General features: G+C 34.9%; 1 protein-coding gene across 3 annotated transcripts in view; it reads left to right on the forward strand.

Annotated features, from left to right (window-relative positions):
* Window positions 1-18594, forward strand: part of LOC141458632 (neurotrimin-like) — a 747333-nt gene that overhangs the window by 108686 nt on the left and 620053 nt on the right. For 2 of the 3 annotated variants that reach the window (XM_074136888.1, XM_074136886.1), the window contains exon 2: window positions 17445-17492. The exons of the other annotated variant lie outside the window; for it this stretch is intronic. In XM_074136888.1, coding sequence (XP_073992989.1) covers window positions 17445-17492 — 48 coding nt within the window. The remainder of the gene's footprint in view (window positions 1-17444; window positions 17493-18594) is intronic. 3 annotated transcript variants of the gene reach the window in all.

The raw sequence follows: 18594 nt of genomic DNA on the forward strand, positions 1-18594 counted from the left end.
AGTATAATTTAGGTGTTACGAAAGTTATTGATATTATTTTCTTGTAAGTTAAAATAATGAACCCCTCAATAATAGTTGACAAAGAAGTTATTCTCTCAAGTTTTATAATAACATTAAAGTTTTTCCTCTAATCGAATTTATTCTCATCGCACCACTTCTTTTTTTAAAATTTTATTTACCGGCATCCTTTAAGATGTACAACTTAATTTTATAATATGCCATTAGTTATATTATAAGTTGAAAACTCTTTGTTTTAAACTTTTATTATCCCAAAGGGGTTTTAGTTAATGCCGCGTGAAGGCAGGAAAGCTAGAGTTTACTGGGTTTTCTAGTTGTGTGCTCACTCTAGCGGAATCTTTTCTAGTAAAACTTCTTACGTATTAAAGTTTACTTTTCTTTATCGTTTTTAAGACTATTAAAAGATTAAATTTGTAATGGTTACAGTTTGAAATCTTGATTTTAAAAAATAATCTGGAAGGAACGCTGACGTGACTTTTTTTAAACTTATTTACTCATGCTTATAATTCTAACTTCAGCATTTACTTTTATTCCGAAATTTAAAATGTATTTAATACTTAATAAAATTATCTAGTTCGTAAAAATCTTAATCCGCATTGAATTTACAAGATTACAGATTTATCTTAATGTAAAAATGTTTAGCAAAAATCAAGTTATTTTCCTTTCAAACAAACTCAAATTCGATTCTAATCTATTTTTGTTTTTTTAGGAATGATTCTAGAAAACTTCTATGTAACTCAATCGATCTTATTTTGAACTTGAAACTTTGAAATTGTTTAAATCGTGGTTTTATCTCTGTACACTAAATTTTTATAGCTTTAAATTTAATATTTTTTATTTTACATACCCGAATACAAAAATCTGGAAAGAGTACCAAATCAAAAAAACTATTATTTACCACGCATGACGGCGTGAAGAATAATAGAAACTACAAAAATTCTAAAAGAAAAAATAAAATTTAGACCACCATTTTAAGTAGAAGGTCATAGTCGAAATTTAATTGGCACAGGAGTGGCCTATTAAAGAGGGAGTGGCCAAGCAAACCCTAGCGTGGCTTCCTATTGGCTGTACTAACCGCCCAAATTTTACATCTTTTTGATTCGTCAATTTTTTTTTGCCTATTATTTTTTATTAAATTACATCTTGAAATTTTTTAAACAATTTTCTCCCTAATTTGAATAATTATAAGAATGTGTAATAAAAACTAATAATTAAAAATCGAAATTTTTCTGACGTAATATTTTCTGTTCCATGTTAACAATGCAAGCGGAAGTTAAAAATTTAAAAAATATCTTTATTTTATTAAAAAAAGAAAAGAGAAAATGGTGCACCATGTTTACTAATAAATCTGACATTTTCAATTGTTTGCACATGGCTATCATTTCTTCAAACTGGAGAATTCTATCAATCTACCTAAACCACAAAAGCGGAACATGTATATATGTGTGTTTTTTTTGTGGGGTTGTATACACGACTATAAAAGCGTACATTTGTAAGTGGTAATATCGATTGACAATCATTTCGAGTATTATGTTTCGTCACGAATAGCGTGCTGAACAATCCGTCTATGATTACCAGCGTTCAACACAAACACCTCACCTATAAAATTTACTGTTTAAGCCGTAAGTAAATTTAATATTTTTAACTTTCAGTACCATTTTGGGCATTTGGTTATTTTTATTTTCACTTATGTCAATACTTAAGTCTATTTAAGATTAGGTTTCGGTAAACCAGGTAATGTTTCGATCCAAGAGAGCTTGCTTACTTGTTTATTTTTCTTTTTTTATGTTCTGAACTCTTTTTTGGGAGGGGAGACTAGCCTCAATATTGGCCAAACCTTTTCTTAAATGATGTATGCTTTTGGCCGATAAGGCTTTGCCATTTTTTTTGTATCTTAACGTACATTGCGGAGGTAACCAATTTCTCGGTTAGCATATGTCTGTATCACATCCTGATAAGAGTATACATTCCTGCCTTTTTTATACAAAATGATTGACAAATAATATTTCTAAAAAGCGTTAAGCAAAACTTCCCTACTAACCTATTTCTCGGCACTACGGTCCTCCAAGGACCTGGGCTTCCTCCACTATTCTTGGCCATGCTTCCTTCTCATGGACAAGTTTCCTCCATCTCCTTCACACCAAGTCTTCAGAGGATTTCCTCCAAATCATCCAGCCATCTTTTTTTTTTTTTTTTGTTCCGCAACAAGAGAATTAACCCTACAGCCAACCCCCAAACCTGGCGAAGGGCCAGGTCATTTGAAATTTTGAGTTTCAGTCTCCTAGGCCAATCGGTTTCACCAAAACTTACACAGCTTGGCTTGCCCTTGGTTTTTATTTCAGAGTGCCTAACATAGATGGGTCGGCCTTTATTTACCAAGGCTTTGAGGCCCATCTCTTCAGGGTGCAGTTTAACTTCTTACCCAGGACGATAAACGATACAGTTCACAAAATACTGTAAATAATGTAAAAAATCAAATTTTTTGCAAAGTATTTTGGTCTCTTTTTATCTTTCTTTTTCTTAACATTAATTGTGTTATTCAGTAATTTTCGACGTTAATGCATTTTATTCAAGAAATATCACACATTGCACATCACAACTTTTGAATTTAGTTTCAAATACATTAAATAATTTGACGACATAAAGAAAAAGTTATTTCACAAAATAAACCCATTTATAATAGAAGCAAAAGAAAATGTCTAAGTAAGTTAGAGTAAACTTAAAACCGAGTTTGAAATTCTTGAATAACGAATAAAATATTAAGAAGAAAACTTTGAGACTGTATATCTGCTTAAATATTTGCACACCTCTGAATGAAAACATTTCAGATTGTTTTATTGTTAGCTGAAAACATTTCAGAAAACCATTTTAAAATAATAAAACAGTTTTGAATGTATAATGTGAAGGTAAAGGGGTGGTTATATAAATTTGTAAGTTGAATAAAGTACACAGTTACAATAGGAAAGTTTAAGTATTCTAACTGTAATTTTGGAATAGAAATGAATAACACTATACTTACTTATTTTAGCAAATAACAATTTTAATTTAAAGTTAGTATAAAAAATGAATTTCATTAAATAATTTACTTATTTAGGTTTGGCTTTTACACGCGTGTTTTTAAATGGAATGTTTTTCTTCATCCCTCACTGTGAGCGTGGAAGGTATTGCGGACATGTTGAACTTCCGATCTAGTATTTTTACCGAAAATATCTGGTTTTAAGGTTCCTGAGTCTGAAGTGGTTTTTTAGAAAATGGTATAAAAAAAATGTTAAAACAAAACACCTCGAATCCCAAAATCGCCCGAAGACGAACATTTATATATTGATGTAAATCACACCAGGGAATCGAATCGGGAATCGGGACTTAAGAGATCAGAATCTGTCAATCAAAAGTGTTGCTTTAATGCAGTGTTTCTCAAGCTTTTTCAGCTCGCGTACCACTTCGTAGTACGAGGTGTGTTCAAAAAGTAACGGGAATTTTTAAATTTCGCGGGTTTGGAGAGTCTGATGGTAAAATTTTTTTATTTATTATGTTGGTACACATGCCCCTGAAGTACGATAAAATTTTCAGTAATATTCATTGTTTACTTCTTAAGTGGCAGCCGTTAAGGTTAGACGTGTTTTTCGAGCTTGGCGATTTTTGTTTGTTAAAAAAAATGGATCAAAGAATTTGTATTAAATTTTGCGTAAAAAATGAAATAAAGTGTGTGAAATGTTAATAAAGGCATATGGTGAGTCTGCTATGAGTAAAACAAGGATTTACGAGTGGTATAAGCGTTTCCAAGATGGCCGCGAAAACGTTGAAGATGACGAACGACCTGGACGTCCAAGCACATCAACAACCGATGAAAACGTGAAAAAAGTGAAAGAAATGGTTATGAACGATCGCCGAATCACAATCAGAGAAGTCGCTGATTATGTTGCCATATCAATTGGCTCATGCCATGAAATTTTTTCGGATGTTTTGGGTATGAAACGTGTGGCAGCAAAATTTGTTCCAAAATTGTTGAATTTCGAACAAAAACAGCGGAGAATGGAAGTTGCTCAAGAGTCACTCAATGAAGTCGACAACGATGCGGATCTACTGAAACGTGTTATAACAGGTGACGAAACATGGTTTTACGGATATGATGTCGAAACTAAGGCTCAATCGTCCCAGTGGAGGCATTCTGGATCGCCAAGACCGAAAAAGGCTCGACAAGTGCGGTCGAATGTGAAGGTTACGCTCACTGTGTTCTTCGATTTTAATGGCATAGTGCATCATGAATTCTTGCCACAAGGTCAAACAATCAATAAGGAGTACTACCTACAAGTTCAACGCCGTTTGCGTGAAGCAATCCGAAAAAAACGCCCGGATTTGTGGCAAAACAATTCATGGATTTTGCACCACGATAATGCACCTGCTCACACTTCATTGCTTGTTCGTGAATTTTTGGCCAAAAACAAAACTTTAACGATGCCCCAGCCTCCATATTCGCCAGACATGGCTCCATGTGACTTTTTTCTATTTCCAAACATAAAGAGAACATTAAAAGGCCGTCGTTTTACAAGCATAGATGACATTAAAAGCGAATCGCTGAAAGAGCTGAAAGCTATCACAAAGATCGAGTTTCAGAAGTTTTTCGAGGATTGGAAAAAGCGCTGGCACAAGTGTATTGTATGCGAAGGGGACTACTTTGAAGGCGACAATATTAATGTAGATGAATAAATAAATATTTTTTTCAAAAAACGAAAATTCCCGTTACTTTTTGAACACACCTCGTAAATCATTATAAATTGTACCACTTCGTAAAAATGATTGTATTTCTTGTAAATTTGTTATTACGAGTGTGTTATTTTATTATTATCATCTTTATTTGTATAGAGATACAATGTATCTGTTATAAAGGAGTTTAAGTTCATGTCCATTTTATAAACTTTGAAGAGTAAGATCATAGTTTTAAAACTTTTTATAAATAATTAAAAATTGCGTACATATTTTTCTCTTCAAAATTATTTATTAATTTACAAAGTTCTTCTTTATGATTATTATATTTGTTTATATGGAGTGGGATTTTAAAACTTTCATAGACTTTCATAAAAACGTTTCTACGATATTTTTGTTTTAATTTTTTAATGTCCGCCATTATTGATTATTTTTCGCGTACCACCAACCAGCAACACGAGTACCACAGGTTGGGAAACGCTGGTTTAATGAATGGATTTCTCCTCTACTTTTTAAAAGAGTTTTCTAAAAAATAACATCCAATGACTACCTTTAAATTCTTTATACTTTTTACCCACATTTTACTCATGGTGGAATAAAATTTTTGATTAAAGGCACCTATTTGAACATATTCACTCAGAACTAAGCCGGTTTTCGGGAATATCGCAATGACGTATAGAAGTCCCTGAATGAAGTGCTGATTTGTGTGTAGGAGAATGCCCAGTTCGAATCCCGCCCGCGTGTAGCTACTTTTTTTATTTGTTTAGAAAAAAAATCGTTCTAATAAAGCGGGGATGTCAAACTGGCGGCTCGCGGCCCCCTGAGGTAATTTCTTGCGGCCCACTGATGTACTGAAATAAAGTGAAAATAGGAAAAGTTTTTAAGTAGGAAATAGCGCTTAGGGGGGGAGATCGAGGCAATATCGTACACACAATCCCCAGTTTCCGCTATCTACTGAAGAATAGTGTAAACGTGGCCTAGGGCCTTTCCTGCAGGCCTGGGGTCTTGTATGAACGCGCTAACTTAGTTCCAGCGACGTTTGGAAGCCATAAGTCGGCCACTCTCAGTGGAATTCCAGAATCATTTGGTATTAAAAGACGAAGTAGGAACCCCCAAAATATATTCTTATTTAGGTGACAAATATCCAAAAATGTTTGTTGTACAAATTTTATGATATTTTGGGAGTACGTTCTTGAGTGAGCAACTATTTCCGTCTATGAAATTAAATAAAACGGCATACAGATCAAGATTGACTGATAAACATCTATCTGCCTTACAGAAGATGATTGTCTGTTCTTAGTCTCTGAACCCAGACATTGGAAAGCGAGGAAAAAATTGTAAATCTGTTGTGGCCCATAGTCTAATTGTGAGTTTTGACACCCCTATAATAAAGTATGTTCCGCTACATTTAATTAGGTTATTAGTCAATAATCCTAGCTTGAAAAAATTAGGCGATTACTTTACTTGCATTTACTAATCTTGTATTTGTCAAAATGTGTTACTCACATTTTTTTTATTATTGAATTAAATTACAAAATGTGGTTTGATTAGATGTGTTTGTTTTATATGTCACAATTTCCATTTGAATGCAGCTTCTTTGGATTTAATTACAATACAGTTAATTAAATTTAGTGGAAGATTTTAATCGTATAAAGACATAAATGTATTTTCTAATGGCGTATTATTGAAATGAAATATGAACTCTGTTTAAATAAAATTGTTACACTAATATATGGAAGTATTAAAGTATACTCTAGTTTGCAAACGCCGAATAATACTAGCGTGAAACTTTAACGCAAATATTTGTGTATTTTTAGTTCTAATTTTCAAATTCTAAGTTTCATGAAACTTGTTTGCGTAACTTGTCGTGTGAGGCGAGGAATTATTAATTCTGAGGTAATTTTCTCGGATAGTCAGGCTGCTCTACGAGCTATTAATTCCTACCAGGTCAACTCAAGGCTGGTTTGGGACTGTCTGGGTGCTCTAAAGGAAATTAGTGACCACAATAAGGTCTTTCTGGTTTGGGTACCTGGCCATTCTGGATATAAGAGAAACGAAGTGGGAGATTTATTGGCCCGGGAAGGCTCTGCGGGACACTTCGTTGGCCCGGAGCCCTGTTTTGGGGTTTTGAAGTGCGGTAAGTCTGCGGCCATTAACTTATGGGTGCAGAGTAGGTCTCAGGAGTAGTGGCTTGCCACCACTGGACAGAGACAGGCGAAGGAGTTCATAACGGGCTATTCGCCGAGGCTGACTGCAGATTTAATCCGTCAAGGCCGCGTGGGGCTATAAGGATAATTGTAGGCCTATTAACTGGGCCACTACAGGCTCAGAAAACACATGCATCGGATGGGCCTGGCAGATGATAGCCTCTGTAGGTTCTGTCAGGAAGAGGAGGAAATGGCACTGCACGTGTTTATGTCAGTGTGAGGGGCTTTTCTGGCTAAGGATGTTTTACTTCTGAGGGAGGAAAAACCAAGGCCTGTGAGCTTTACCCAAGAGTCGCACTCCAGAATTAAGAGTCTGATTAAACGGACGGGTCTGGAGGGCGAGCTCTATAGTTGGAGAGCTAAAATAGATCCAAAGGAATCGCAGTGGCGTACGCCTAGCTGAATCTAATCTAATCTAACTTGTGGTGTGAGTAAATTTAGTGAGTGTTCTGCAAAAGATTTGTGTTTGCACTTTGGTTTGTTGATTTTAGGATTTAAAAAAAAAAAATTCTTATTTGTTGCAAATGGTATAATAATTGATAATATTAATTGGCCAATTATAATCCTCTCCTTAAACTCGTTTCTAAAAGGCTTTGCACAAAATCCTTCCTAAGGAGATCCATTTGCTGAATTTTGTTAAAGAAGAGAACTTCGCATCGCAAAAAAGAAAAAGAATAATAATTGTAATGTGAAAGTGATGTAAACAAATAAGAATTACTATATTTTATTGATTTTACAATAACAGTTTGCGGCGCTGTAGAGAGACGATCATATTCCATATTAAATAGTCAAGCTAGCCTAGTTTTCAGGTATTTAGAACGTTCTACCATTTTTCTTAGATAACTCCAATGTCCCAGGAGTCTTCGGAGGCTGGTTAGTATAGCTTATCCTCCCGCTAGGACCCTATGCAAATTATTAATGGAAAAATAAAAATAAAAAAAATCATGGCATTCTTAAAAAATTCATAACAAATTAATAATCTTCAATTTAGAGAAAAATGAAAACAAATTAGCAGTAACATCAAGAAACTATAAACGCCTAAGAACAAATTTCTCATACTTGCGACCGATTCTCATCATCCCCGTACACTTCTATATCAAAAATCGTCTGCTGAAATTCTTTTCAACCTTAGACTGTCATCCTAATCCACTCTGCCGCGACATGGCCTCCTAAAGATCCTTCCATTCCTTATAAACAAGAATCAAACACATCCTTCTCTAACTTTCACAACTATCTGCAGGTTTTTCAATTCTTTTTTCCCTGAATTCACTATCCTTCCCATTAAAATGTAAAGTTTCCTTTATAAAGTAATAAAATACTACGTAATGAAGCACATTGAAGCTTCATGATTATATTTATTGTATATACATATATTTATAATAAAGTTTATTTATCTATCTATTTAACTTACCCTAGAATTTTATGTGAAAGAAGGTCTTCTGCTGAGTAAAGAGTTGCCGAATGTTACATTAACGGGCTTCGAAACGAGAACAAATAGTAAGGCTTATGCAAATAGTAAGGCTTTTAAGGTCCCGAGTATCCCCTTATGTCGCGTTGTTTAGAACTAAATGTCTCTTCTATGCTTCCAGCATGAAGAATCCTTGACTAAAGAAATCCTGTTCGTCCTTAGGTAGGATTGTATGCGAAGTTTATTACTTCAAGGAATGAGTTTAAGGAGGGATTTCTTTTCCCTTCAGTTTTTACTGGTCTATCGAATAAGGTTTTAAGATTAAGGGAATGAACCCAAGCGTAATTGTTCATTAGATATTAACAAATTTCACTTATCAAACCAATTGTTTTTTGACTGTTCTTTCTCTAATCTTCCCTGGTAGATGTATCAACATTTAAACAGGTTCCTCCCTTAGCTAGAAAGTCGGCGGCGCCCATTAAATTGCATTAATTGTCCTTTGAGGTTTTAGGGAATAAGTTCAAAATTTTTTAGAAGAAAACAAATAGTACGTCGGTTTTCCAAATTGTCTATTGTTTGTATAACAATACTGTATCCCACCCGCTCATGCGTGCACGCATTATCTACACAATCCGTCATACTTCCATTGTTGAAACACTTCGGGTAAATTTATGTAATATTTAATACAAGGCGCTTGCAGATTATAATTTAGTACCTATCAGGAACGGGTTACAATGTGTTCAGCTTACTATCCCCATTATAATTAATAAATTATCAAATTCCTTTGTTCTTTGTAATAATAATGTTCCTTTAGTTCCTAATTATAATTAATAAAATTATTAATAATAATAATAATGAGTGTAATTCATTTTTTTTTTTTTTAATCTTTGTAATTTACTACTGCAACGGTTGTTGCAACAAGCAAATATGGTAAAAGAAAAAAGAAATAAAAGAAAATCATGAGTGGAGAAGGCACCCAGTGGCGACACTCCAGTAACGTGTTATACTGTTCTCACGATAAGAGTAGATCACGAGGCCATCTCCTCTTCAATCTCCTTAGAGGATTACCTGGGAATTTGGAGGAAGATAGGTGTTCTATGAGAGGGTTAGGATGAGCTGCTGTAGAGGAATGAAATTTGAGAAAAACGAGTGTTAGCAAGATCTGTAATGAAAGGGATTTTGAGGTCATTATGGATGGTGAGGTTAGATACATAGAACGGAGCGTTAAGGAGTTTTCATTAAGAAGTTTTCGAAGTATTTTTGACTGTAATGTCTGGAGGCGTAGTGAGTTGGAACGCTTAGTCGATCCCCATACTTCGATGCCGTATGACCAAATAGGTCGCAGTAACAGTATAGATATGAGTCTTTTGTTATGTAGGTTAAGTTTCGAACGTTTGTCAAGTAGTCTGGCGAGAAGTTTTGTAGCGTTGGTTAGTTTCTTGTCTTTTCAGTCTAGTATGGGGATTCCATGTCAACCGTTTGTCTAGGTGCAGTCCAAGGTAGCGTACTTTGTCCACAGCTGGTATAGGAGTTTGGTTCAAGATGATGGGAGTTAGGATTTTCCATCTTAGAGTAAATACTATAAACTTTGATTTGGTAACGTTAGTTTTGGTTCTCCATTTGATAAGCCAGTCCTGTAAGTGGTTGGTGTGTATTTGTAGAGCTCGTGGAGCGATAAGAGAATCGGAATGAGATTCATTTAAAATTTAAAAATTCAATGAGATATTTTGTGAGTGTCAAAATATGAAGGTATTTTTTTTTTTAATAAAAAACTATCTTTGAAAAATGAACCCAATGAATCAGTGAAAGAACGGTAAGGTCATAAAACTGGACTATTACCGGTGATGACGTTACCTCTCTTCATTGAATTTACGCTTTTTGCCCTGAAAATCCGGGTCTCCAGACAATACTCATCAGCATGTCCGTGCAGGCAGATTCACACTCCTTAAATCGACTACTTCGGAGCAAGTAGAGCCCCTCCTAATTGTCTGCGCAAAATTACGACTCCTGGGAATAGATTTTATCCTTCTCCTATAATCACAGCAGCACAAATACCTGGCACAAACTATTTCTGTCACAAAAGCATGTTTTCCTTAGGCTAAACACCCAACGGATTAGCGCTGTAACCACCACTTTCCATTCTTCTGTTCTGAAGCCGCTCGAGCTTCATTACAGAGTAATAAATCTAATGTAATTAGTTAATTAATAATGTAACCTTTACAGCTTTAAAGAGATCATGTTGCCTACATTATTCTGTAAACATATTCGCAGTAAGAAAATCATTGAGTTTATTTAACCTTCAAACTCCAAATATTTGACCCATATTAATTATCACCAATGTTATAGTCAGCAAAACCGTATATTGCACAGAAACATAACCTTACAGAGAAGCCTACCCTTCTCAAAAAGTTTACAAAAAAGCCTAGAAGCCACAATCAGGTAATTGAAGAGCTTGGTGCAAAAAGGAGTTATCTACAGTTTTTTAAAATTTTTACTAGGGACAAAAAACTAAATACGCTTTAAGATGTATTCCTTATGTTGTGTCTGCTGTAAGGATTAGTTGATATATTGTGATGGGGTCATTTGGGGCTCAATTAGAACTTTCTAGGGCATTTTTTAAGCTTGCTATAAGTAAAAGTTATTTTGCAGCCAACTCTTTTTTGCACCAAAATCATAATTTTGCAGTAAAACTTGAGTACATATTAAGTACTTTAGTCAACACATTTCTTGTTTTTGAGCTTTTAAGTGGCATTTTGTGTCTTGTCGAAGCGAATGTTAGATATATTATTATACCTGTCAAAAAGAAAAATAATAATATCTACCTAATATAAACATTAAATAAACCTAATACAAAAATTTTTGTTTGATTGATTGCGTCATCTTTTCTGTTTGGAGCAAAAGAAAGTTATCTGCAGTAGAAAACTCATTTTTGCTCCAAATCTAACCTAGGTTAGAGAATAAGTAATATAAGTAATAATAAACGAGTCTTTTTATGCACCAAAAGGTGTAGAATTGAACAAACAATAGGGGGGCGCCACTAAACACATTTTCTGAAAAAAAATGTAGATAACTCCTTTTTGCACCTAGCTCTTCAATGGGACAATCCATGGAATGATTGGACTTCGGAGATGATTATTTCCATTGAGAACTAAGTATCAAAAATTGGCACAATTACAATAATTTCTCAAATTTACTGCTCTTGAAGAAGAATGAGGGTGCACCCTCTGTTTTCCTCTAATATGATAGCATTCGCTTTAAGGTGAAGATTTTTTTTATGTAAAAAAAGTAAGTAAAGTAATTGCCTATTTTTTCAGGCGGGCTTTACGTGCAACTACCAATTAGGTGTCGTGAACGGAGGCGACTAGCAAACATACTTTACTGTAAATTTTCTTTTATTAACCATTAAATAAAATCCAAGGCCTAAGACAGGGGGAATCGAACCCAGTACCACAATGCGTATTAGCTTCACAGGTCTCGCCTCTTAACCCGCTCGGCTATCGTGGCACCTAAGTAAACAAAGGCTTGCTGAGTTTAATTAGCTGAGAGTCTATTTGCTACTTGGTACCAGTTTATTCTTTAATTACCTTGTTGCATGATCTGGTAATGTAGGTGAGATTGAAGATCAAGTTTGTTCAAAATGGTCTTTTTCAGGAATTGAGGCCATGATTGTTGCCAATAAAGTCCAAAATACTGTGATGGTTAGGGAAGGAGTATTAGTGTCTACTTTAGAACGGATATATAATGCTGAAAACCAATAGATTCGATAAGAAAATCGTTTAGTGAACTTGGGCTGAGGTGCATGAATTAAAGGAAAGGTGATTTTTTATTGGTGTTTCTATACTAAAATGAGATCTAGCGAATTGGTTTGTGCGTTTGAGTTAGTTAAATAGGTATTAGGGAGTGGATTAAACGGATAACTCTCTGCTGGAAAGGATTAAACAAAAAAAAAGTAAGGATTGGGATAGAATTAAAAGCTTTGCCAGGATTATCTCTCGTGCTGGCAGCGTGGGTAGAGTTTAGCTGCAGTCGCCTAGATAGTACACAAAGCGCTACTACTGCCATCTGTCCGTGAGAATCGCGCATCTGTACATCTAATTAGTTCTCCTTTTTTTTTTTTCTTTTTGTTTTTACTTCTTCTCGAGCAAGGTGGCTGGTGCCTGGTGCCGCCCTCTTTTTCCCGCCTCCAGTATGTCTAGCCGCGTGACCGGCGGCGATTATTCCCGCGCAATTACTCACTCTGCCACCCTTTTGACTAGTGTTTACAAGCTAAGGCAATAAGTGCAGACATATATAGTCCTGCTACTTTATTCTAAAAGCCTTCATTTTATTTTTATTTTTACTTATATATATATATATATATATATATATATATAATGGCTACCGATTTCTATCATCGAATGTTTGGTTCCCTCATAACCAATCTAAAACCAATTTCTGAGTCCCTTTTAAATCTTTTAATAAATGACTTTGTGAATTGCAAACCAATCAAAACTAGTAAAAACAGAAAATTGAGTTTAGTTGATCTAAATCCCACTCAAAGTGGAAGTTGTAGCACGCACGCCGAGTTGTTGCTGGGTTTTTTTTCAGCGGAAATAGTGTTAGGGGTTTGAGAGAACCCAAATGTGAGGAAAAGGGGAAATGTTAAAAGGTTATTCAGACACGGAAAGGGCACTACAACAGATTGCATTGCGTTCTTTATCTTTATTTGACCTTAAATTTCCAAATACACGCGGATATTTTAGACCTTGTGGTTTTTATTGGTTTAAAAATTTATCGAAGTGATAACCTGAGAAGTTACAGGCTGATTTCAAGATTTTGGGAATATTAGCTTAATTTTCCACCCAGTTGCATTTTTATTTTTACCTATTTGATAATTTCTTATTTTTATTTTTTTATATCACTTCTTTATTTACAATTTTTTATTAAATTATAATGTTAAAAGAACATCAAATAACTTTTAGTTTTTAATATTTCGAATCGACCAACGCTTCATTCATAAAAATCGGTTCACGCTTTTAGGCGCTAAGTTGTTTACAAAGAAAAAGGTAGAGGAGAAGGTGGTAATAAGGGACGGGGTTCGAATTTGGGACTGGTTTTTGTGAAACCAGTAGTGATATCTGTTGGTTTTTGGTGCCTTACTACTCTTTGGGGTAGGCTTTGTCTGCTGCAGAAGGCAGCGCGTCCAATCGAGTGGCAGCTTTGTACAAGAGAGGACCGTGTTGATTTTGTCAATGCTAAAAAAGTTTTCTTAAAGTTGATTTTCCTTTGCTTTTGGTTATAATACCGAGGAAAGTTAGAATAATTTCCCTTAGACATTAAAAATGTAGAAAGTAGAGAGTTTTAATTGCCAGTATTATGGATTTCAAATATGAATGTATATTGGGAAAAATATGATATTGTACGCAGTGTATGGTGGTATTATGGGACAGCGTTGTCCCATACAACGACCTCGTTAATCGTCTGCCGAACAAGTGTGAAAAGTGGCACTGAAGACGAAACTAGTGTCTTATAAATTTTTGTTTTTTTCTACAGGGTACTACAAAGGGCCTAAAAAGATATGCCTAGAACAAAATTAGGACCATCGCCGAAAGGTAAACGTAAATATTGGGATGAAAAAGGACATGGTTGATGCTGTTAAAACTGTAAGGGAGAAAAAAACTTGGTATTCGAGAAGCTGCACTTCACTTCAGGGTCCCAAAGTCAACATTACGTCGCCTATTATCAAAACAAACAGATTCTGAAGACGATTCTGATGTTTCAGTTTCATCAGGTGAATCGGATTTTTGTCCACTTCACCAAATTCGACACCCAGATAATGAAGATGCGAATTGCATTTTTTACGGAGAAAAGTTCAAGAACTCAGCAAAGCCCGGAGAAATGTGGATTGAGTGCATTGTTTGTTGTCGTTGGGCTTACATGGGATGCACTGCGTGTGATTTGTTTGTGATTTTTGTGCCCAGTCCACCAATCATGTCTTGACATTTCTCTAAGAAAACTGATTACACCCTAATTTTTATCCTTAATGTACGATGATTGTGTAAAATATAGTTTTTGTGGCATATTTAAGGCTTACTTTTTACAATTCATGGAGAAACAAGATCATTAACTATAATTATTATGTGTGTCCCATATTACAACCACACTTTCTGAAAACCCAATATGGACATCACGACAGACTTTTTTCAGTGTAACTCCACACACTCCTTGATGTAATCCACTCAGGACTCCAAATTTACAAAGACAAATACTGTATGTCTATGATTTTACTTCAGAGTAGATTTTAAATTCTGTAGTGTTCAAAATATACAAGGTAAAAAATAGGTCTGTCCCATATTACCACCTTCTCCTCTATCAAGAACAAGGACAATTTCAGAAAATGCCGTTTTTTCCTCATTATTTGGTAACTTTTTTCTCGAAATCTATTTAGTGAACGTTTATGGAAAAATATTATTCTTTATTTAAAAGAAACCTTAGGAATTATATCTTTTATACGAAAAGAGAGAAAAACACTGTGACAGATGGTTATTTTTCAACATTACGCTTTTCCGTGCAGTTTTTGACGATCTAATTTTGTACAATTGTCTTGCCGTACAGTTTTAACCATAATATATCTTAATCTACTTTTAGGATAGCTAGACTTGGTAATATGTGACAATATCTCACGATTTAATTTTGAAGATATCTTTTCTTTTGATAACCATAAACAGCTGTAAATGGTTCAGCAGTTATATGTACATGAATTAAATTTTATTCCACATTAGTCTGAAGTGCCCTAGATCAATACTCTGGCCGTATGAAATGTACAAATGTTTCCTAAAAATAGAATTTTATAATTACATATGTGGCTAGTAAAATATGGAATGTTTGAATTATTTATTAGGTTAACCTATCATTGTTTCTTAACGCCCCCATAACAGCCTCGCGGCTAGAATAAACATTATCTTCGTCTAATGAGGGTTTATACCATCAAAATGTCTAATTATGCATATTTCATTTTATCTATGTTACTTAATTCATAAATGTATACGTTCAAAATATTCAATAAAAGCTAAATTATTATAGTACTAATTTGCAAAAATTAGTAGCACATACTAACATTTTATTTTTAATGAAAATGTAGCTTTATTTTATGTGTTTTCTATTCATAACTGTAATTTGGATGAAATTATTATTTTTTAAAAAATAAATGAACGAGTTTAAACTTACTCTAGCTTCATACAGGCTGGGGAAGATCTGCAAGAAAAACTCGTGTACATTTTCCTTTGTATTTAGGCTTTGGCCTCCAAACTAGGTAACAGTGAAAAAACAAGTAGAAATCCAGACGAACTGGAACCCAATTCGGCATTTTTCCGGTGTATTTTATGGCGAGGGTCGTTTGAAAAGTCCGTGCAAAGTCAGAGAGATAGCACTACTGGCGCGTATCGAGGTTATGTTTAGTTAGTAGCATCTCTTGGAAGAACAAACACCAAGTTTCAGCCAGATCGGTCTATTTCTTTGTGTTTGGCATTCGTTTGAATCGAGGAAGTCGAGTGATTTTCAAAAAATGGACGAAAAAGAATTTCGTGTGTTGATTAAACACTACTTTATGAAAGACAAAACGCCTCAGGAGACTAAAGAGAAGCTTGATAAACATTATGGTGACTCTGCACCTTCGATTAGAACAGTTTATAAGTGGTTTCAAAATTTTCGGAGTGGCCATATGGGCACAAGTGTGACGCTGAAAGTTCTGGACGCCCTGTTGAGGTTACTACTCCAGAAATCATTGATAAAATCCATGATATGGTGATGGATGACAGAAGAGTGAAGGTGCGTGAGATTGCTAGTGCTGTGGGCATCTCGAATGAACGGGTACATAATATTTTGCATCAACATTTGGACATGACAAAGCTATCCGCAAGATGGGTGCCGCGATTGCTCACGCTTGACCAAAAACGAAATCGTGTGAAGTGTTGCAAGGACGGTTTGCAGCTGTTCCAGAAGAATCCGCTGGACTTTAAGCGTCGTTTCGTCACTGTGGATGAAACATGGATACATCACTTCACTCCTGAGACCAAAGAACAATCTAAACAATGGGTTACCAAGGGGGAATCTGCGCCAAAAAAGGCGAAGACCGTTCACTTCGGCCGGAAAGATTATGGCGACTGTCTTTTGGGATTCGCAAGGAATAATCCTCATCGACTATCTGGAACGGTGCATATTATTCATCGTTATTGGACCGTTTGAAAACCGAGCTGCAAGAAAAACGCCCACGATTGGCCCACAAAAAAGTCCTTTTCCATCACGACAACGCACCAGCTCACACCTCAGCAGTTGTGGTCGCAAAATTAATGGAAATAGGGTTCCAACTCGTTTCACATCCCCCCTATTCTCCAGACTTGGCTCCCTCGGACTACTATTTCTTCCCCAATATGAAGAAATGGCTGGCGGGAAAAAGATTTTATTCAAACGAGGTGGTGATTGCAGAAACGAATGGCTATTTTTCAGACTTGGACAGATCCTATTATTCGGAAGGGATCAACAAACTAAAGCAGCGTTGGACGAAGTGTATAAGCCTAAAAGGAGACTATGTTGAAAAATAAAAAAGGTTTACCCCAAAAAATTAAGTAGTTTTTATTTTTGCACAGACTTTTCAAACGACCCTCGTATATTTTAGCTTTGGCCTTAAAAGTAGTTATATGTGTATAACATTACCAAAATTTTTACTATCTACGAGGTACAATATTCAGTTTTTATTTATTATTAACTTAAAGTTTCTTTCAAGATATATATTTAACTAATTTCGCTAACATTTTATTAAACTATCGTACCTCATCGATATTCTTTGATCAAAACGTCGTTAAATCAAGTGCAAATTTTACTTTGTTAGTAAGTAAAGACTTAATTGCTATATTGTGAGTAAAATTAGTACTACACCAGACAAATTTCTTCAATAATAATTAACTTCATTATTTTAACTATAAAAAAAAGAAGATATTTTTAATAGAAATTTTAAGAGAACAAAAATATTGGTTTTAAACAAATGTAAATTATTTATAATATTTTGGTTTCAGTTACTTATCTATATATATTTTCTTTATAAAATTTCATTATATGATTTGTTTATTCAGGTGAGTCTCAAAGTTTCGATCAAACCGACGAGATCACGTCATCAGGGGGTAAGTTTGTAATGATTTTTTTTTGTTCGTTTTTTTAACGATTACTTTACCAAATGGGAGTGGTGTCGATAATAATGATAAATTATATTTAGGAGGTATTTTTTAGGGGAGTTAATATTATGTTCAGTTTCTATTGAGGGTAAATATACTCTGACTAAGAGTTATTGTGAAATTTGTTCGTAAATAATAATTCTCTAAAGGCTAAAAATATTACACGGCCAAAATATAGTATTTATTCATTGTGTTTGTGGTATTGTTTGCACATTAACCATTATTGTTTTCGTGGGCTGGAAAGAAACCAACATATTGGTTACTCAGAGCTACTGTTGGCTTCTGATGGCTCAAATTACCAATATATTGGTGGAAATAATCAGCTCTATCTTTTTTAAAAGAATAGTTGCTCTGCAGCCTCTTTCACTTCTCTCTTCTCCATGACTCCCACGAGGTAAGAGTGTCTCTTTCTCTACTTTCTTCTTCGTGGCTTCCATTAGTTATGGGTAGCTTGAGCGCTGCATACAAGTTTATTTCTTTCTAGCAATAATGCAATGATAACTGAATGTGACTTGCGTTAAGTGTACAGTGATGAGAGATACGAGGTCTGTAAATTAAGAAATGAGACTGGTTTTTTTAAATTTTTTTATTCAAAAAGAATTACAATTCTATATTGTCACCCTTCAAAATAACTTCCTTCTGAAGCCACGCAGCGCTGGGGACGTTTCTTCCACTCCTCATAGCAGTGCTCCAACTCCGATACTGGAATAGCCTTCAGCTGGTCGGTTACAGCCGTTTGAATGTTTTTCGACTGACCCAAAATGAGTTCCCTTGAGGTGATTTTTCCAACTTCGGGAAGAGAAAAAAGTCACAAGGAGGACTGAAATTGCTGTGTGATAAGGAGCATTATTGTGATGCAACACCCACTTGTTCTTGATGTTTGGTCTCACACGAATGACCCTTTATCGAAGTTTTTCAAGAACCTCTCGGTAAAAGTGTTGATTGACCGTTTGACCTTGAGGTAGAAACTCTTTGTGGACGATTCCTTGGATATCGAAAAAACCAATCAGCACGCATTTGATCTTTGATATCGCCATCCTAGCTTTTTTGG

The sequence above is a fragment of the Rhodnius prolixus genome, unplaced genomic scaffold (genome assembly GCF_049639745.1).
Source record: "Rhodnius prolixus isolate KJV_2025 unplaced genomic scaffold, Rpr scaffold_5, whole genome shotgun sequence".
In the NCBI taxonomy this organism is placed as follows: domain Eukaryota; kingdom Metazoa; phylum Arthropoda; class Insecta; order Hemiptera; family Reduviidae; genus Rhodnius; species Rhodnius prolixus.